The sequence below is a fragment of the Cygnus olor genome, chromosome 6 (assembly GCF_009769625.2).
Source record: "Cygnus olor isolate bCygOlo1 chromosome 6, bCygOlo1.pri.v2, whole genome shotgun sequence".
Taxonomy (NCBI): Eukaryota; Metazoa; Chordata; class Aves; order Anseriformes; family Anatidae; genus Cygnus; species Cygnus olor.
In genome coordinates this window covers 14,544,526-14,565,777 of record NC_049174.1, presented here as the reverse complement: position 1 = coordinate 14,565,777, position 21,252 = coordinate 14,544,526, and the positions used below count along the sequence as shown (strand labels likewise).

The 21,252-nt window shown below is 43.2% G+C and overlaps 2 protein-coding genes across 4 annotated transcripts; one reads left to right on the top strand and one right to left on the bottom strand.

Annotated features, from left to right (window-relative positions):
• Positions 1-676: 676 nt before the first annotated feature.
• On the bottom strand, positions 677-7,963 carry LOC121071964 (alpha-aspartyl dipeptidase-like). Its single transcript, XM_040560901.1, has 10 exons — positions 7,819-7,963; positions 7,682-7,731; positions 7,361-7,404; positions 6,957-7,045; positions 5,844-5,918; positions 5,184-5,263; positions 3,870-4,043; positions 2,332-2,391; positions 1,708-1,790; positions 677-1,182 (listed from the first exon to the last, which is right to left on the bottom strand). Exons 2-10 carry the CDS (start codon positions 7,682-7,684, stop codon positions 1,104-1,106), a joined length of 687 nt encoding a protein of 228 aa, XP_040416835.1. The 5' UTR covers positions 7,685-7,731; positions 7,819-7,963; the 3' UTR covers positions 677-1,103.
• LOC121071963 (cytochrome P450 20A1) lies at positions 6,949-20,095 on the top strand. 3 transcript variants are annotated; one of them, XM_040560899.1, is made up of 14 exons: positions 6,949-7,044; positions 7,139-7,376; positions 7,681-7,730; positions 7,818-7,984; positions 10,809-10,954; positions 11,633-11,800; positions 12,311-12,389; positions 13,864-13,979; positions 14,392-14,446; positions 15,869-15,989; positions 16,724-16,835; positions 17,477-17,541; positions 19,490-19,578; positions 19,743-20,095. In XM_040560899.1, exons 2-13 carry the CDS (start codon positions 7,158-7,160, stop codon positions 19,575-19,577), a joined length of 1,386 nt encoding a protein of 461 aa, XP_040416833.1. In that variant the 5' UTR covers positions 6,949-7,044; positions 7,139-7,157; the 3' UTR covers position 19,578; positions 19,743-20,095. The 3 variants fall into 3 exon arrangements, with proteins under 3 accessions (XP_040416833.1, XP_040416832.1, XP_040416834.1); XM_040560898.1 differs by having other exon boundaries at positions 7,139-7,403; XM_040560900.1 differs by lacking the exons at positions 16,724-16,835; positions 19,743-20,095 and having other exon boundaries at positions 7,139-7,403; positions 19,490-19,583.
• Positions 20,096-21,252: the final 1,157 nt, after the last annotated feature.

Sequence of the window (21,252 nt, the reverse complement as noted above, 5' to 3'; positions counted from 1 at the left end):
AGGAGAACTTGATAAGTTCTGATTCAACCCTTAGCTTATGCAGGAGCATCTTAATATAAAATTAGAGGAACACTGCTTGTAAGACTTACCTCCCTTGGGTCAGTCTTTTGTTGGAAGTTGTGCTGCTACTTGGTTTGCGTGATGAAATTTGGTAAGCAAGCACTTCAACATGTCTCAGCATTTTTTTTAATTACTAAAGCTAATGGGGCAGTGCAAATAGAGTCCTTACTTACAGCAACAGTTAATCGTATCTTCTGATTCTCACACGTTGTGCAATTACAAGATTACAAATGGATTTTTAAATGCCAAAAAAATGCCTTTTTTTTTTTTAAAGAATTAAATGTTAGGTCTGAGGAGTGTTGAAAATATCTGCTTTCAAAAATGAGCCTTCAGGCCCTGTAACAAACTTGCTGTTAGTCTTCTGTGCAATATCTCCCTTCTGGGTGCTTTAAGTGTATACTGTATGTCTTATTTTGGTTTGATCAGTATGTTTTGAGAGTGTGTATATTGGCTAATGATGGATTTTTTTTCTGTACAGCATGGTGGAAGATGTTTTAAAATTTTGCACTTTTCTAGGAATTTGCAAGTTTGTAACCTAACAATTTTTAACATGCACACTTTTGTACATGATCAGCATTGTATATATTTAACATGAGTCTGAAGCCAATAAAAATAATTGAATGCATAACTTCTCACTTTATTAATAGTGTAAAAATGAAACTAATGCTGTGGGAGTACACTAAATGAGCAATTCTTTTATTACACAGGTAAAACAAGGGAGCAGGAACAGCTGACTCAGTGTCTTGACTTAATTGTGTTAAGGTAACTTTTTTGATGGGGGAGGAATCAAAGTGGAGATGCATGAAGGTACAGAACATTTCAGAGTAAGACTTCTTATTCTATTATTACTCAAGTATTGCAATAAAAATGTCACTTTTCTTGGGAAAGAAAGATGTCTGAAAAGTGAACAGGGTGGAGGAAGAGAGTCCAATAATGCATATTTATCTTTATTTGTAAAGTTAAGGCTTGCCACCCACCCTAGGACTAGAAGTATCTCTTTCCTTCCTCCTCATGTGCCGACTTCTGCTGCAGAATATGCAAGGCTACAGCTTCTGGAGATTACTGTCAATCAGGAGGAAACTGAAATCTGTTCCAGGCTCGTGTTCAGTTGGTTTCTTACCCCTGTAAACAAGATCAACCATGCTGTAAGTTTGCACAGCAGCTAGGACTACTGCTCTTCCATCTGTTACCAGGCATAGAACAAGGCATCCTTGTTCCTAACTAGCAGCTTTGACCCCCTTCCTTGCTTCCATCTTGGGATATACATATTTGATTTCTTAGTAATGTTCATACAACTGAAGACCTGAGACTCTTGTTTCTAGAATACAGTGCATTAGGATCAAAGTGGCATTCCCCTGGTCTTCAGTACAGAGCACAGCCTCACTGCTGGGGCACTCTGGATGAATGGTAGTTATTCGATCAGAAACATGAACCTCAATGTATGTAGTGTCATAGCACTTCAGAGTGTTGTCATACTGACTGCTCTTTTAGAACATTAAGCAATACTCACATTTTCCCTAAAGAGAAATGGAAGCAAAGGATTAAGTAACTTCTGACATGAGGGACAGGCAGTATGTGCCAGAAGTTGAATAGAAATCTCTTCCTTTTTGTATTTCAATTTCACTCAAATTCAAATGAAGCATTTACCTCAAAAATAGTCGTGCTCCTGTTACTCCTTGTAAGGTGGCTTTGTCTCCTTCCACTAGCAGCATTGCACCTTCCCGCAAGCCCTAACATAGGTGGAAACATTTTAACATTATTTTCAAGCTATTTGAAAAGCTAGAACACTTGTCACAAGCAGAACAGTTTTAAGTGTAGCTCCTTATGACTACAAACAAGATTTCCTGGCTCATTTTTTTAACAAAGATGCTAAGACAAAGGTAGGTGGGTTATTTTGTTTTAGAAGCTGATTTTCTTATGTATTTAATTTTGCTGTTATGGAAGGCTATACAAACTATTAAGGAGAAAAAGAAAAATGTTTGTTCCACTATTACTTCTGCAACCCCCATTCTTAGATTCACTTTTGTCCAAGCAACAATAAGCTGGGTTTGTTAGAGTGCAAACTTTATACTTCAAGTTAAAAGCTGGCACGTGGAACAAATGAGCAAAATCCAAGGCTGAAGCTGTTAGCAACAGTATAACTAGCCCTTCCTGTTAGAGTTCTGGAAGGCTTGTCAGGAGGAGGAACCCAAACCGAAAACTAGTAAGGATGCATTTAAAGTGCTCACCATGCTATAGCCATCGCTTTCCTGACTGGGAACTACTACTTACCAAAACTGGAGGGGTATTTGGTTCTTCGTGATATTGGCGAATTCTTTCCTCTCTTGTCTCCTGCAATAATGAGTGTAGATTTAGCTGCCCAGGCAGTAAAGTAGAAGTTAAAGCCATCCAAGTACTATGACACTCAGCAACTTCTTAATGATAAACAAAGCAGGCACTTCCCCTTGAAGAGAATGCTTTAATTAGACTAATGTATTGAAGAAAGTGGCAGGACTGACTTTAGTAGATACATTTTTTCCCTTTCATCATTAGCAGCAATTGTAGGTTGATCAAACAGAACTTGCATAGTCCCAACCCCCAAAAGCCTGAAAACTTCCAGTTAATTCATCCAGCTTTTTTTATCTTTTCAAATATTTTCTCTATGTGCTCACTCTCAGAACAAGAGTACAGAGGAAGGTGGTGGAAGCAGATGCCTGAGGTGCCTTCTTCATGAAAGATGATAGTGAGCCATGGATTTCCACTAATTAAACATCTGTTTCTTCCTTCTCAAGTAGGAATCACAATGAAGAATTTCCTTCTATGCATGGCTCTGCCATGTTTCTTGAGGGTTGCTGCTTCTCAACTGAACAACAGTAGTTAAAGAAATCAAACCAGAAGGCTTTGTTGATAAGGAAACATAGAAACACAACAGGCACTTGTTGCAGCACAGAATTTCCATCCTCCTCTCAGAAAAATAGCAGGCAGTCTTTTTCCTGTAAATATCTCTCGCTTATCTAGAGACAAGTGAGCAGATTAAGTGACCACCTACAACTCCTACAACTTCATCTAAATTCTAGAAGCACATCTTGATCTTCCATCTCTTTGTTGTCCCCTTATTCTTAATACTTCCACTAGCCACAGAGAAATTCTGATTACAAGGGCAAAAAGTATTTGGGCTGTTAAAGGATGCACTTCAGAAACAGCCTCCTGCTTGGCTCCTGACAAGCTATTTAAGAAAAAGCTCTTCCATACAGTGGAGATGTCAGTCTCTGTGCCTGATGTTTAACCATTTTTCTTTCAGCTATACTAGTACATGTGCTTACTTAATACTAGCTGTTACAAGGTGTGCTCTTTGCAGGGACACTCACACAGGTATTTTCTTATACTACAGGTTTGCATGCAATCTTAAGCTTTCCCTGTTCTGATAGCTCCTTCAGATGTTTAGATGTTTAAGCCTCTTGAAGTATGCTTAAATTAGGTCTTCTAGACCAGGAAGCAAGGCAGCCTATTCCAGGACTCCAGAAACAAATTGCATTTCATCTTCACATTTTTTTTTCCAATTCCATGCCAGGTATGAACTAACAGTATTTCACACATTGAAAGCTGCTGTTTGTGAAAAACACTTTGTTCCACCTCAGTACCACTGTTGCCAGCTCCTCTTCCCACTCAAAGAAAAGCTTTAGGAGGGAGTAAAATGTTATTGCCTCTTTGGTATTTCCAACTGTTTGAGGGAGCAGCTGTTAGACATTCTATAGCTTTGTAATCCCTTGCAAATGCACACTATCATTACGCCTTGGTACCCTGCGTTTGCTGTGGAATGCTTTACTTACACCCATGTGAGTGCTTTTATCATCTGGATCCAGGTAGTGAGGGTTAATGTTAAAAGGAACTAAACCTAGGGCTTGCAGGGAAGGTGGATAAACAATTGGCATGTCATTGGTAGTATTGATGCTGACGGTAGCAACATTAGTTCCTGCACTGGATCCCATGTAAGGAACCCCATCCTGAAAGACAAAAGCAATGATTAGTATGTGGTATCACAATTGGGAACAGCATTTTATAGCATCTTCTATCAATCTTGGAGACTTAGCAGTCAGATCAGACTTAGTCCTTCTAGCTCATCTCACTCATAACTTTACAAGTGAAAAGCAGAAAAAGAAGAGCTCACAGTTTGAGGTGGGCAATAGTTTCTATGTATAATGGCTGGCAGAGAACTAACTAGGGAATGCCCTGTACTCACAACTGCAATAATCCCCTCACAAGAGAAAACTTGCAAGGTTGTCATTTCAGACAGACTTTGCTATTAAGAGATGAGGCTTGCCTATGTTGCAGTTACAGGAAATATCAGAAGTAGCTTTTAACTAGCTTCTAAAGAGGGTAGATCACCCAAAGCTGAGCACCGTGCTGCTGTATTGTGTATTTGTGTACATTAAGATGGCCTACGTGACCTTTATTCTTGGCAGCTAGCCTCTTCAAACATACTGTGGCTTGCATAAATTCATCTGAAGTAATTCACAGTTCCACATCACTAGGGGAACACCTTGCTTCTGTTGTCTTCCACTGGTGACCTATCTTTGCTGTGCTTTATGAGATTCACTATGCTAGAATGGGCTGGAAGGGCTTGATGGCACTCGTACCTCTCAATTTCATGTCAGACACCTAAGTTAATTACAACACTTACTCATTTACTCTATTGTCTAAAAGGCACATGCAGATTAAGTTGTTGGTTTATTATTAGACAACCTGCAGCGTGAGCATATCTATTAACAAGAATAAAAAGTGAACATAACCTGAAAAATGTGGGTTTTGGCCAACGATTAAATCCTTGCACTGCTCTTCATTGGTATTTTAAGCTGAGGGGCTTACTTCTAAGGTATGGCATAGCATTGTACATCCTAAAGTCTTGCAGTCCCCTATCTTAGAAACTGCTGTAGGACAGTTTACTGACCCTAGTCTTTTCAGGCTTTCATGACTAATGACAGCTTTATTTGGCCACAGATTTCAGTTCACCGGCTTGCAAGATATGGCTCAATATTTGAAATATATTAGAAACAAAGACATAGAATCAACTTGGATTTGTCTGAACAACTGTTTATGCATGAGATCTTATCATTCAGACTTGACCTGAGACATCTAGTTGTTACCTCAAGAACTCTCTTCCTGATCTCCTGTATCAGACTGTTGTCATAGAGAGCTTTCAGGAGACGGAATGTGTTGCCACCTCCTGCAGAAAAAGAGTTCAGCTTATTTAATGTGCTTTACCATCGATTTTAACTGATGCCATTACAAGCTTGCCAAACTCAGTGCTCTGTTCAGGACAGTATCCTGCTTTGAGCAACAAAAAACCCAGAAGCTTCAGAGGAATGCTTGTTTGGCAGGCCATGGGCTCATGTCCCAGGTCCTTCTGACAGATGACACTGGCTCCTTGACAGCAGATAATATTCTAATACCCTTGAGTGTGGTGTTAGGACTGCGCTCAATCTGAGCACAGTAGGCCTAGATCCTCTTAGTCTTGGTAAAATGATGATAAAACATCTAGAATCATATTTTTAATGCTGAAGTACTGTTCAAGGGAAGAGTTTGAAACTTACTGGAGAAGCAGTTCCACTGATAAGTCTTCCCTACTTCTATTCCCACCACTAAATTTAGGGTCTTACTGTTCCCAAATACAGTACTGTTTTCTGTAGCTGCTTCTAATTGTGAGGTGAGACTTTTTCATGCTTGTCTCTACAGTACCAGCTCTACAAAAGACTAATGCAGCGTCTTATATAAGCCCTCTTCAAGAAGCAAGAAGTAAAACTTACCAATAAATATTGCTTCAGATTTCCTTACAGCTTCCACTGGATCACAGGATTCATGAATGCTGTCCAGCCCGTAACCTTAAATTAGAAGTTATTTACCTTTGCTGCTTCAGTTTGGAGGAGGAATGTACATTCAATCCCCCTATCCTGTTCTCTGCCCCTGTTCCACCCAAATGTCTCACAATACAACCAGGGAACCTTCAGAAACCTCTACGAGGAAAAACAGTATATACCCTATGTTTATACTAGGCTTCTGCATGCAGCTGTACCAAAGCAAATGTTTCCTTTAAAGATACAGATGCTCAGTGTCTAAAAGAGCAGAGCATTTCACTCAGCGTGTGCTGGCTGTGGTACAAAGTCCTGCTGAGCACTACCAGCTAGCTAGAAAACGAGAGGAAAAAGCTGTCACTGCCCAGAGCGGCTATGAGTCTGAACGGGATCTGCCATCGTTGCTCTAGCATTAGTAGTATGAATGTCGCATTTGAACATGTTTTTTGTAATGGTTAAAATGTTTGGCTTTGACAGATTTGCTCTGCTGTGGTTCACTGAGTATAGTATGTGCCAGGAACCCCGGAAGAACATGGACAGTTGATAGCAATCTTTCTGCAAGATAAGGAGCAAAGTGTGATACCCCAGGAAGTGAGTATTGATTGTTACTACAGTAACAAGTCCAAAGTTACCTGGAAGGTGACAGACACAAAGTAGGGCTGTTGCAGTAGGCCACTCTGGAAAGATCTTTGCTCATAGCAAAGCTCAATCACTGTTCATCCTGCAAACACCTGCCTGCCTGAAGCACGTTACAGTAATTGTCTTCTTCACCTAGCAGTAGGTGCACAGCTTGAGCAGAGGCTTAATGTATATGGGAAGAAATATTCCCCCGTGTCATTAAGGAGGATAAAAATATGCCGCTTCATATCCGGGCGTACAAGCTTCCTCCCTGAAGCGGTTACAAGTGTTTGCAACGCGCTTTTTCCCGGAGGCCTCTGAAGTACCCACTTGTAGGTGAAAGTTTGCAAGCAGCTCGCTCCCTGCTGCTGTCACCCTCTCGCTGACCGGAGCTGAAGCAGGACTCGCCAGAGCTCCCCTGTCCCCGTCCCCCCTCGGGGCCCCCCTTACCCAAGCTCTCAAACTTCTCCCTGGCGGTGCGGGCGTAGGCGTCTCGGTCGTGCAGGGCGTAGGGCACGAAGAGCACCCGCTTCACCTTCCTGCGGGAGGAGAGGGCAGAGGTTTGCTGGAGCCCCCCGGGCACGGCGGGGCTCTGCCCCCACCCCCGGGTCCCCCCCCTCCCCCGGCGCTTACCCCCCGAGGAAGCTCTGGATGTGCTGCTGGCAGTGGCCCAGGTACCCCCCTCCGTGCAGGGTGGAGTTGGAGACCAGCAGCAGGCGCCGCGGGCACCCCATGCCTCGCCCCGGCTTCGGCTCGGCCCGGCCCGGCCCGCCCCTTCCTGCCCCGTGGTGGGGGCCGGGCCTCTCCCCCTGCCCCGGCCCGGCCATGCTGGACTTCGCCATCTTCGCCGTTACCTTCCTGCTCGTCCTGGTGGGCGCCGTGCTCTACCTCTACCCGGTAATGGCGGGGGCGCACGGCACAGCACGGCCCCGGTGCAGGCAGCGGGCGGCCGCGGGGCCCGGCCCGGCCCGGCCCCTTCCATCGGCCCGGGACGGGGCTGCCCGCCCGCCTGCACCCTGCTGGGCGTCAGCGCGCTGTTGCACCCCGTGTTTAACGAGCCCTCTTGAGCCCCTCTTGGGAAGGCTTTAGCTGCTCGGAAGTATAGCTCTCTTGTAGGGAAGTCCGCCTAAAACCTAAGGTCAGAGAGGCTGACGTGTTCCCCTTTACTCTCCAGGCATCTAGGCAAGCATCGGGTATCCCCGGGCTAGCTCCGACTGACGAGAAGTAAGTGCTTCCCATTTTCATGTTGATCACGTTCCCCCTCGGCACTGGATGCAGCTCATGCCCAGGTAACCTCTTTGTGTTCCTCAGGGACGGCAATCTGTCAGATATCGTAGCTAGCAGAAGTCTGCACGAGTTCCTGGTGAACCTTCATGAGAAATATGGCCCAGTGGTCTCTTTCTGGTTTGGAAGGCGCCTTGTTGTCAGCATTGGCTCCATTGATCTCCTGAAACAACATATCAACCCCAACCGGATATGTAAGTGCCCTCTGCTTTGTCTTTGAGCTTATTTGTTCCTTCTGGCCTTGCTGAGCATCATGTGTCAAATGAAGGAAGCTGGGGTTTCATTCTGAATAGAAAGAAAATGAACCTTAATTTGCAGCTGTTGTGGTTCAGACATGTCCATGGTCCTGCTTACTGGACTTGAATGTCAGTGACCGAGAGTTGCTACTGTCCAATGCCTGTCAAGAAGTTCCTGTGCTTCTGCCTTTTACCCTCTGCCTAAGGGCAAATATTTATGGAGAGAGAGCATCATGTTCATTAGTCACTTGAAGCAGCCAGGTGAAGATCCTGTAGCAACTTGAGGTACAATTTAAAAGCAACTTGAAGTATGATTGAAGATGGGGAATGTTGCTAAATTAAGTCTGAAAAGAGCTCCGATATTGTGTGATAGCTTCTGTGTGTGGTTCAGTGTGGAGATTTTTGAAGTGTTATTTCAAGAAGTTCTTTAATTTTCATTTTACTTTGAGTTATAGAGTTTTGAGTCAAACACTAATGATCTTCTAGCCTTGGAAGTGGTTAGTGGAGCTGGTTGTTGAGTTGATCTTCTTAGTCCTGGGAGAGTATTTTAGTTTCTAGTGTAAGCCTTTCGGAGGTTTTGCTTCCTAAGGTGATCACAGACAGCAAGTTAACTAGGCTGATGTTTGGGTTTAACCTGCTGTTTTTCCAGTTTTCATCCTCTAGGGTAGATTGAGTTGCTGGTTGCACACCTCTGACCTGATAGTGTAGGTTATTTTCAGGCACAGACAGATATCTCAGCATCACTTTATGATGGGGTCACGATGGGTAAGCTTCTTGTACGTTTGCATGTCAGACTTCATCAGCATTTTTTTTATCTGGGAAAGGTGTAGGAGTTAACAAAGATCAGCAAGACACAGCGGATAGCAGTGGCACACCAGAAGGTGGAAACACACCCTGAAAGATCTGAATGCACTCAAGTGTGCTTGAGGAATATTGAGCAGACACTTTCTCAAAGTTCAGAGAAGTGGTGACAGGCCCTTGAGCAGACAAGTTCTCAAAAATGTACTGAATTTGGGAGAGTATCCAAATACTGGAGGAAAACAAATACAGTACCAGGGCTTAAATGTAGGAAGTTAAGTGACCAGGGCAGCTACAGACTAGATGCTGAGGGCTGAAAATACTTTTTAAGGATGGGGATAAGTGGGAAATGCAGTAAAGTGTGGTCATACCATACTTCTTTGATAATCAGACTTCTAGAGAAGTAAAGTGATAGAACAGTGTTTCTAGGCTATCAAACCATTAAAAGTCTGATATGCTTCACTAAGAGGAGTGAAAACGTAATCCTAGAGCTGTTTTCAAGACCAGGACAAAGCACAAATGAAGTCTGTGGAAGTGCTTGGTAGGACAGAATTCTGTTTCTGAGAGATGGTTTGTGGAGGATGGCCTCGTGGAGTCACTAGTCTCCTGTAGCTGTGGAAAAACAGGTGTTTCCCAAATACTACAAGATGAGGGCAACCCTCTGCAAAGGGCATCCTAGTCTCTGAAGTCTTAAGTTCACAACAGTGAGTGTAGCAGTGACATAGGACTGACAGTTTGTGCTAGGGACAGGGAAGGAAAAAAAATGGAGCCCATTGCTGAACCAGCAGTTTTCTTTCACATACACCAGGAGAACTATGCAGTTTCTGCAGATGATGGTGCTAAGCATCCTCTGGCCTCTCCAAATGCCTCTGCATGCCAGATTGCTTTGTGGGCTTTCCCGTCACCAGGGGATGGTGGCATGAATAGCAGCAGCCACTTCATGGCAAAGTACCATGGAGGAGGAATTGTCAGCAGCAGCTAGTCACATAACAGCCTGTTCCACGTGCAGAGCCACAGGTACCATCTGCTGTGCCACAAGGCATATGCGTACACTTCTTGTCATTTGAAGTAGGAAACAGGGCGAGCTGCAAAGCTTTAAAACATTGGAAGGGAAATGATGTGAGAAAAAAAGTATTTAGGAAAGTTTACTATATTCTTGCCTCTGGCCTCATTAGCTGCCTTTGTGTTACTAGCTGGTAAGTCCTCTGAAGGTAGGAATTGTCTCTTGTTGGATGTTTGTCCGGTAGCATAATGAGGCCCTGATCTCTGCTGGGAATCTTAGATGCATCCACAGTAGGTTGAGTCATAGGTGTCTAGCCTAGTGTTGTTGTTTTCTGATGCCTCAGAGGTTTCTCTCTTCACGTGGGAGAAATAACAGACTGTGATAAATAGTGAAAACCTCTCTTTTGAAACTTTCCAGATTGCTACTTCCAAATAGTTCCTTAAAGATTCTGCCAGTTCGTGAGACCCACAGAAAATTTTACAGAAACAGAAAATCATATAGTAGACCATGCCTTATTGCATGTTTTTGCATTGACTACTAGTGTACTTTAGCAGGTTAATTAACTAGAGGCCCCTGGTGATGAAATTGAAAGTTAAAGATCTAACTTAAGCAAGCTGTAGTTATAGCAGATGGAGGATATGTGTTTTTGCCTAATTTATTCACTGCTGCAAGAGTTTGTGTGCAAGGAAGATGGAAAGTGGTTAGAAGCAGAAAGCATTCTGTAGCTTAATGGGGCATTGTTTTCTGTGAGAGACCTGCAGCTTCTCCGCTGGGGGCAGCCCTGGCTGACTAAATCTCTTGTGAGCTGATAGGGCTTGTGTGCATGGATGTGGTCGGGGCAGGAGGGTACCCCGGTTGTGAAGAGGGAGTCTGCAGATCAGGCAGGAGAGGTGGAGAAGGGGAAGGAGTGTACCTACCACTCTTGCTGTTGTGACCAAGTGGTTGTCACACTAGAATGGTGTTTCCTTTACTTGCTTTCAGCGAATCCCTTCGAAGCAATATTGAAATCCTTCCTGAGGTACCAGCCCAGCCTGAATGGGGATACAGGAGAGAGCCACCTGAGGAGAAAGCTGTATGAAAATGGTGTGACCAAGTCCCTTCAAAGTAACTTAGCTCTCATCCAGAAGGTAACTTGCTTTTCTGCAGCAGAGAAGCGCTGTGTGGCTCACGGGGGAAAGTTTAATGAGAATGATTACTAGGATAAAAGAGCTTCATTCAAATTTGTGCTGGACCTACAAGCGTCTGAAACAGAGAACAGCCTCTGCCTGTTCGAGCACAGTGTGAACATTTGGTTTCTGTTAGCTCCAGTGGGTTTGGGGGAAAGGTTTGGCCTTTGTGACGTTTTATGCCAAGGCATCAGATGCGCTTAAAGGTAGCACCTGATTTCTGGATTTATTTCACAGGACAGGAGGGAGGAGCAAGGAACCAGCTGTTGGAACCATAAACAACTGGAGAACTGTTCTGTTAACTCAGTCCAACAGCCAGAATATGGTCTATCTTCCCAATAGCGAGTTACTAGTATTAAAGGGTTTAATGTATTTTCTGCAACAGAGGGAACAAGAGAGATGGACAGAACTGGCTTACTGGGGGAAAACCATAGGGCTAGGCAGGATATATGATGCTAAAATGTTGCTGGTTTAAGATAACAATGAAAGGAAACCCTGAAAAGAGAATAGATGAGTGCCATGGCCTTGAAAGCGTGTTCTGCCTTAGCAACTTAGGGTGGGAATGCCTCCAGTTTGGGATATGTTTTGTAAATAGGCTGCTGATATTACTGCCAACTAATGGTTCCTTTCCTCTTTAAGTTGTCAGAAGAGTTGCTAGCCAAATGGCTCTCCCTGCCTGAGGCACAACACGTGCCACTCTGCCAACACATGCTGGGCTTTGCCATGAAGTCTGTTACGCAGACAGCTATGGGCAGCAGCTTTGAAGATGACCGGGAAGTCATCCGATTCCGCAGACACCATGATGCAGTAAGTGTCATGAAGAGTCAGGAAATTTCCTTTGCCATTTCTCCAAGCCAACAGCAAACAGTTTGCATCTTGTGTGCAGTGTAGTAAGCACAAGCTACTGCTGAGACATTAACATTAAGGTTAAGAGTCTTGCTCAATTGTCCCAAACCAAAACAATCAGAAAGATCCTACTGCTAATCCTGCTGTTATTAGTCTAAGGCCAGGTGTTTCTAAAGGAAATTTTGTTGGCGATAGGGTGGGAAAAGAAGCTGTTTAATCGCCCACTCAGGATGCCCATGCTTTTTCCCATACAGCTGTAATTAGAGTTTTTTCATTTCAACTCAGTTTCAGCTATTATAAATGTAATAACTGTGATGAGGCATGATGCTCTAAAGAGGAGACTAGATTCATATTCAGAGAAAGTCTTTGTTTTATTTGATGTTTTCATTTTGATGAATAGGGAAGAATAAAAGAGTCCCAGCATTCTGCCTGTGGTAAGTGATGGTGCTCTTCTCTCTGTCCTTCTTTCAGATCTGGTCAGAGATTGGGAAAGGTTTCTTGGATGGGTCCCTTGACAAAAACACAACTAGGAAGAAGCTGTATGAAGATGGTAGGTTCCTCCCAAAATCACAGTCACCCTCGTGCTCCACTCTGATTAATGCTTAGAGTTAGCTAGCATATGGAAGCATTTAATTTGTCTAGCCGTATTGGCTTTTCTGCAGTTGATCATCATGACATAAGCTACCGGATGTGTCTTCCATAGACGTGCAGAAGGTCAGAAGGTATCATGGTTTTGCAGTTCATTGACAAGCCTGCCATTGTACAAAAAGTGTGTAGGACTAGAACTCTGCATCTAGGTCTAGTTCTGAGGTCTTGGTGTGCTTGCTACCTTCCTGTTCTGTGTCCTAGTATCTGCTTTTGACCTCTCCTGGAGGCAGGCAACTGTGCTAAGTGGAAGCAGATGAGGTCGTCTGGTCTGGCTTGTATAATCATTCCTATGATGCGCCATTTTACAAATGCACTGCCATTTCAGATTGATTTTTTTATTCTTCAGTTGTCCTGTCCTTTTAGTTGTTGATAGTTAAGACTTCTTAATATTGATTGATAAGATGTTACACAAAAGTAGCCTGTATCTAGAACTAAGGATTTGCTCGTAAATCCTTCAGACCCAGTGTTTCCTTCCTCATGTTGCTGATTGTGTGGGTTTAAGAGCCTTAAGTCAGCTACTGCCCCACTAAAATGGGCTTCTCCCACAGGTACTTGTTCCCGATTTGTATTAAGGACACAATTTCACAAACTCCGGTTGGTGAGGCTTGGTGTTTAAGCATTGCTAGCCTTCCTATACGGAGAAGAGATGAGAGAGGACAGATAGTTCTAAGACGAAAGGGCTGCATTGGACCTTGGGAAATCAAGTTTCAGATCTAGCTTCTGCTCCATGTTTCTTGTATTGTCTGAATTAGGTCACTTAAATGAGACAGCTGACAGCAACTAGGTCCCTAACTCTCCCCAGTTCCCAGAACAGCCCTAGGAGTTAGGCACCCAAATATCTTCAGATGAGTGGAACCTTTGTGCCAAAATCCGCAGACATTTTAGCCTTCCTCTAGCATTATGTCTATAGAACCCCTAGCAAAAGGGAGAATATCAGTAGCTGGAGGTGCCGTAGCACTAGTAATTATAACTCAACAGGCAATACAAGAAGTTATCTGGCTCAAACATTTTATTTTATTTTATTTTATTTTATTTTATTTTATGAGAGCTGTTTAAACATGTTATCTGATGGTTATAGTGTTGAAACTAACTTATTTGACCTTCCTTTACATGATTTCAACTCACAGATTACATGTCTTGGTTATACCTGTAAGGGCGACTCTTTGTAGGCAGCCTGTGATATTTGGTTCCTACATTTTCAGCTGAATTAGAGATACACCTTCCAAACTGACACTAACGTGTAACAGAGGCTGCTTCTGTAAGTGAGCCCAGCAGGGACAGCTGGTCTGAAAATCTGCTTGGGGAGATGGATTCACGTCTCTGCAGCTCTCAATCTGACCAGGTTTTAAAATAACCATTTCTTTTTGCTTCCAAAGCTCTGAAGGAGATGGAATCTACCTTAAGGAAAGTCACAAAGGAACGCCGAGGCAGATCATTCAACAGGCACGTCTTTATAGACACTTTGCTGCAGGGGAGCCTGAGTGACCAGCAGGTCTGTGCAGCTGTTATGTCATTAGGAAGTAATGGAATTCTAGTAGATTGGCAACTCATTACATGGTAGCCGTTGATTAATCTAAGCTTTGGCATCTGGCAGGGGTCAGATTCCTTACTAAAGCAGCATTCTCTCTGGTTCTTTTTCCATTTCTGCAGTGCTTAATTAAATTAGACATCAGTAGCTTTCCTTGTCACTGTTTTCATTGCTATTTTTATAAACCAGAAGTGTGTTAGTATTAAGCATGTCTCAAGTGCTGTTACAGTAGTTCTGTAGAGAGTTCAGTCTTCTAGATGAATTTCCTGCCCTCTGCACTAAAGGGATTTCATGTGCTTGAGTGGAGAATGTGCTGCTTCTTTTAAATCTTTGCATCTTACAGACTTCATTCTCTGAACTAGATTTTGTTTCCTAGATTCTGGAAGATACAATGATTTTCTCCTTGGCAGGATGCACAATTACTGCGAACTGTAAGTATAGATCGCAGGTAACTTTCTATCCTTGGACTCAGTTGTCTAAAACTGAGAATGATGACATGAGACTTAATCTAGACTAATAAAAAGTGATACTCATCATTCTATCTCTCTTGAGCTACAAATGTATAGAAGCAGCTAATTTTATAGCAGTCATTCAATACAGCCTCACAACTAGTGAGTTGAAACTGAGGTTTGACAACTTTCCCATTCTTTTGGTGAACCTTAGAATTTCTTCCTGTTGCTTTTTTCTTGGACTCAAGTGATGCTAAATTTGATGAAAGAGCACCAAAAATTGCAAGCCACAAAGATCATGATATACAATAGGTTCTGGTACACAGGAAGGAAATCAGAACAGAGTGCTAAAATCTGACTGGCTGCTTTGAATTTATGAAGGATAGGTATGTTCCATATAGGGAAGACTTTCCAAGGAGCTACATTGGGATTTAGATTTAAAAAAAAGCAACTGAAAATACAAACTGGGGCTATGTAAAATCTCTTATGATATGAGGATGATTTAAACTGAACCCCTGATTATCAGGCCCTGTATCTCAGCCAGTGGGACTGGAACTCCAAAGAAAAACTCTCAGGTGCTGCTGGGTACATGGAAAGCAAATTTGGCAGCTATGTTAATAACATCCCCAGAGAATATACTTCAGGAAGACAGTCTTTTAAAGGAGCTTGACTCCTTAGAGATTGTCAGATAGTTCTCAGGAATAGACAGTTAGGAATGGTAGAAACATTCCCTTGTAGCTTCAGAGAAATTGCATCCTACACACTTACTTCTTATGCAAGGCATCTTTTTTCACTGTGCTGTTGAAGATATCTCTTGAGAACCTCACAAAATAGATGTAGAGGAGAAAAGTGCTGGCCAACCTGGTGCAGAGAGCTATATTGTTCTTCTCCCTCGCCGTCAGGAGCCCAGACATTGGGTGCCTGGAGCACTTGTCAGAGATGTGCTGAGGAAACCCACTAAATAAGGGAGTTTTCCAATGCTGTGGACAAACCAGCCTCTCAGTTGAATGTTTGGTCTAAAAAACCCTGGTTCCCTAAAAGGGGTGATTGCTGGAGCATCACAGCTGTTACACATACTGGGAAAGAGAAACTCTTTGACTGATGCTTTGCTGGGCTGTGTGGTCCCTTCCCCGGGACTGTGAGACTGAGTGGGTCAGTCTCCACAGCTTTCTAAGCTCCTCATAGCATTGGAAAGAGAATTTAAGCTTGCAGGGTCTCTTGTTACACAAGAGTTCAACCTCTACTTCTCCCTCTGAATAGAGAATCAGTACAACCTGCTGAGAACAGAGGTCACCCTTTTAGAGGTCAGAAAAATAACATTGCAAATACAGCAAGCAAGAAAACCAAATACAGTTGGTAAATTTGAATTTTCTCGATCTGATATTGTCTTCATTCCTTCCCCAGTATGCACCTGGGCAGTCTATTTCCTGGCAACCTCTGAAGATGTCCAGCAGAATCTCTACAAGGAGGTGGACCATGTTCTGGGGAAGGGACCGATTACGCATGAGAAAATTGAGCAACTCAGGTGGGTCCCTTGAAAGGAATTGCGGTGGAAGGCTATCTTGTGAAGTAGGGACAGGGGCTTCATGTGATGGAGGCTGATGCCCAGTCTACACTGGACCAGCAGAAGGCATCCAAAAGCTACTCCTGTCTTTTCCTGGAAGTGATCAAACCACAGGATGACTTGCAGCACAGAGAATCTGCTGTAGGGCTCCAGACAGTGGGGACCAGGCTGTTCTCTTCAGGGTGCCTATAGGAAACTCTTTAGGTTCATTGGCAGGGGAAGAGAGCACAGAATCAGTGCCCTGGCTGCCTGAAAAACTCTGTGCCATTGTTTTTTTAATTGCTTTTGGTGGTGCAACTGGGTGTATTTTGTATTTGTACTGGTGTTAGGGTTTCAGTAAAAGAGAATGAATATGGATTTCCTGCTGCTTCTTGTATGGCTGGGAGGTCTAGGAAAAGGAATAGTGTGTTTATGCTTTTTAGTGGGGATAATTTGGTTTAAAATCTGGAAGAGGTTGGATGAGAGAGATTTTGATAAACTTCTGTAAAAGTTGCTGATGAGATTTAATGCTTATTGGAAATGCTGGGACTAGTCAGGAAAAAAAAAAAGAGGCTCTTCATTGTGGCTGGAGACAGCTCCAGGAGCAGACTGTGACCCTGAATGCAGCAGGTGACTCAGCTCTCCTTGCGTACAACAAGGACATGGATAAGCGTCTTTCTGGGAGGGTTAAATTGACCCAGACTTATTGGTTGCAGATACTGTCGGCAAGTCCTGTGTGAGACAGTGCGAACAGCAAAGCTTACTCCCATTGCTGCACAGCTGCAGGAGCTGGAGGGCAGAGTTGACCAACATACTATCCCCAAAGAGGTAGGGCAGTACTAGGCCACCCTGGTTTCCTGGAGGGGAATTTGCTGTTTGCTCTTCTATCATACTTCTTCCCATGGAGGGGTGAGGGAGGAAGACCATTTCTTCTGACACTTGTTTAATCTGAGCAGCTGGTCTGTCATCTGAAAATGCAGTATAGTCAAAGTTTTCCATGTGGTTCCTCTGTGGGATAATCTCTGGGATTCATGCTCTCTTCCTGAGCAGGTTTGCCTCTGGTTCTGGGTCCACCAGGGATGAATCATCCTTTGAAGGGGTTTATGAGCTCAGCTGTGCAAAATAGTGTATGATTTCAGGACTAATCATATCACCCATGCTTCCTACGCAGAGTAGTACCCTCCATTGCAGAAAATAAAGTAGTGCATACATACATACCAGTAAGAGTAGAGGAATGGGATCTGGCCCTCTCTAACCACTAAGAGTTGCAGTGTGGGCCTTAAGAAGTTAAAATCCTAATGTGTGTATTTCATTATAGAAATCTGTAGATGAATATAACATACTATGTTTTTAAACAATTTATTAAAGTGAGTGGTCCACAGAATAATTGTCTGGCAGAGTTGTCCAGAGGTGTCTTTAATCATGCATTTCATTCTGGTCTGACATATTTGTTCTCATTTTCTTTGCAGACACTTGTACTTTATGCTCTTGGTGTGATGCTGCAGGATAGTTCATCTTGGCTGTCACCATACAAGTATGTAGCATCAAGATCTTTATTCCTTCCCAGACTAATTCCTTTCATTTTTTAATTGATATTCTTTAGATCTTACTTCCATGCACAGCCTGCTCTACTGCAGGACCTGCCTTAAGCAGATTTTGGAGATGAAAGGGAATCTGTAAGAAAATCTATTTATGAAGATCTTGATTCGTTGGTCTCCATGGGCAATTCAAGTTATGATCGTTTATGATCTTCCTAGGCTCCAGTCTGTGTTTGTGTGTGTCTGTCAGAGTTTAATAGTTTTTGTTTTTTCCCCCCCACATGCACTGCTTTCCTGACAAACTGGTAGATTCTTTTTAAGGTTTTTGAAGGAAGGAGAGGAGAGAGGGAGAAAAACAATGATTTGAATGGTTTTGGAATCATTGCTTGTTGACATGAACACTGACACAGGGGAGGAAAAGCCAGTTGGAAGTTTTGTGTTTTCAAGGGGAAGGAAGTGTTACTTCATTACTTTATCTGGGAAAATAATTCTGGATTCAGGTAGTATTTGGAGGTTAAAGAAAGAAAATGCTGTAGCTTACTGTGGCCTCTAGGTGGCTAATACTAACATTAGTTTGACTTGCTTCACTTGGGCTAGAAAAAAATATGGGTCAGTTATTCTAGAGAGAGAGAAGAGACAGCTGAAATCTAGGAGAAAGAACAGAGCCCTTGGAACAGTGCTTGTCTGGTCCTGAAAGCATAGCTTTTGCAAAGGGATCAGGCATTGATGCACGACCTATGAATATCTTGGCAGATTGCTCAGTAGGGTAGAGCATGCACTGTGTTTAGGAGAGGTTCACTGGGGGCCACAGGGAAATAGCAGGTGAGGAGTGCTGTGAACACTGTTTATTGCAAGAAGAAGGAGGGCTGAGATTGTGCTTGAGCCTGAAACAGATGTGTATGTATGTACGTGACAGAGACAGGAGGTCAGCATTCTGTGGTCTTTTCTCCTACCTACCATATAAAAACACTGTGTATGGCTCTTTGTCCTCCCTATTTGTTTTTAATGGCTAGACAGCTGTGATTTCTTTCCTATTACAGTTTCCTGTAACGTGCCACTTCAGAGGAATGTAAGCCTAATGTTGCTTTAACTGAGGGTCAGCACCCACATACCTGTTCACCTTGGTAGAAGAAGAGCTTGGATGTTTAGGCAGGGACCCAAAGACTTGAAGTATAAGCAGAAATATTTAACAGAAAGTGAAAGAGAACTACCTCCCATCCATTAAATTTCCTGGGGTTTGTTTGTCTGCTTTTTTATTCTGTAATACCATATGTGTAAATTGAATGCTATTCTATTAGTCTCCTTTGGGTTAGTGGATTGTGGGAATCTTGTTTTAACTTGTGCTAGTCCTGGATAATAGTTTTTTCACAGCCTCCACCATCCTAATGCTGGAAGCCACTTTTCTCACTTGAATGAGTCACCAGCTTCCCTCCCCCAGCATATACACATACACGCACACCAGCTGCTTGAAGAGAAGGGCGAGGGGCAAGGAAAAAAAGGAAAATATTTTGGAAGTGAGAGAGGGAGGGATGCAGAGAGATGGGGAGGGAGACAAATCAGGTTGTGTGTGCCCTGGAGGGAAATAGGGGGCAAGTTACAGCATCAGCTCAGCTGTGTATTCGAGGCTAAATACCCGCTGCTGAGAGGTAATGCATATTAGTTCTAACCTGTATCACACTAACTCAGTTATTCAGCATTCTGACCAAGCTGGACACAGCTGACCGGCTGGAAACATAGATGGAGTGATTCACAGTTGCCTTCCTGTATCTGTGTGGAATTACCCAGCATGATTTAGAGAGAGGAGGCACTAGATTGATGCTGTTTGCAAATCAGTGAGATTCTCTATTTCATTGCCAGTTTCTTACTCTTGCGTGTGTGTGGACGTGTCCAGAGGAAGGATTCTGTGCCCTCATGAAAAGCCTCAGTGTATTTTGTCTTTTGTAGATTTGACCCAGAGAGATTCAATGAGGAATCAGCCATGAAAACCTTTCCTTGTTGGGTTTCTCAGGAAGCCAGGAGTGCCCAGAGTTGAGGTGAGCAAAGGGAAGCAGGCCTTTGCGGATTTGTGTGGTAGAGGGAAGAGGAGTTGTTTCATCCATTCCTGTTACTGCTGAGACAATCTGTCCAAGCTGGCAGTTGTTCATTGGCAGATTTGTATCATGGCAAGGTTTTTATTCTCTTCTGCCTCCTTCCTCAGGTTTGCTTATATGGTGGCTACAGTTCTGCTCAGTGTCTAGTAAGGAAAACTGTACCTTCACCCAGTGAAAGGACAAGTCATGGAGACCAAATATGAGCTGGTAACCCACACCGAAGGAGGAAGCCTGGATTACGGTGTCTAAGAGAAGCTAAGAACAAGCAAAACAAGGGTCTGAAAGTACCAGTAGTGAAGTTCTGGGCAAGAGTCTTAAAAGGAATTATGCTGGCTAGCATAAGGACACAGCCAGGGAATTTACATGCAGATTTGTGTTACCTTTCCACGTTCTTAACCACATACCTTGGGTACTTTTTCTAACTCAACGAATAGTCATATTAAAGTAGATTTAATCTGTATGCTTCTTTACACTTACTTTTTGCCCAAACCATTGTAAGGAAGCAAAAAAAAAACAAAAAAAACACTTGCAGCAGGTATCTATGAATTGTGGGTTCCAGCTAGTCAAAGAAGACCAGGCTGCTAGTTAGTCCAGTCCCTTTCCAACAACAGCCAGATGTGGATAAGGAAGGGACTGTAGTTTCTTTGTGGATTCCAGCTAGATAAGACCTTGGAGACACAAGGACACAATCTTTTCTCTATATATCAGGTATTTTTATTCAAAGTATCTTTCCTACCCTTGAGCTATAGCTATAACTGGTCAAGAGAGCAGATATATCTTGTGAGAAGTAAGTGTGAGTGTGCATGAGAGAGAGAAAAAGAAAGTGGGTGGGAATTGCACCATCAGCTCTCATGCTGAGTATGTAATCTTGCTGTGCTCTAGGGTTGCAAGAGAAAGGATGACTGAGAATCCTAGTCAACAGGAGGAATAAAATTGGTTTGGCCCCTGAGAAAACAGAAGCATTAGTAATGATATAATGAAATGAAATAAAACCACAGAACAAAGCCCTGAGAAAGGGATGCTCTATCCTGACAGTTCTGAGGGCAGTGTCTAATCTAATCAGCATCAGAAATTGATGACAGATGCTTGCAGTTCATGAGCTCTGGGTCAGCATGAGACTGGAGATGCAAGTACTGGAAAGGGAGAGTGCTGATTTTATAGGGCTCTGAATTAATGTTGTGCTTAATAACTTAAAAGCCTTTCAGAGAGCGCTCTTACTCTTCCACAACGTGTGTGATCCATAGCAGCCACATGTTCACATGCTTTTCCCTGCTTCTTTCTCCTTCTCAGCTGTAACAGGCCATCCTGTGGAAGATTTTTCAGAGCCCAACTGAATGGCTTGCAAGGCAGGGACCTCTTACCCTTTATCTCAGTACTATTTATTGCAATCCAACGTGCTACGGTTGTGGTTCTCTTTCTTTCCATTTTACACAGAATCACCTTTACCTGATCTCGATGAGTCTGTTCCACATAAACCTGACTTCTCTGTTAACAGGAGTTTCAGGCCCCCCCTTCCCATCAAATGCGGTGTTGTCGTAGGTGAATTGTTGCTCAGTCTGCACCTACATGTGCCTGAGCTGCTTTTGCGCACAGCTACTGATGCATCACAGAAAAGGT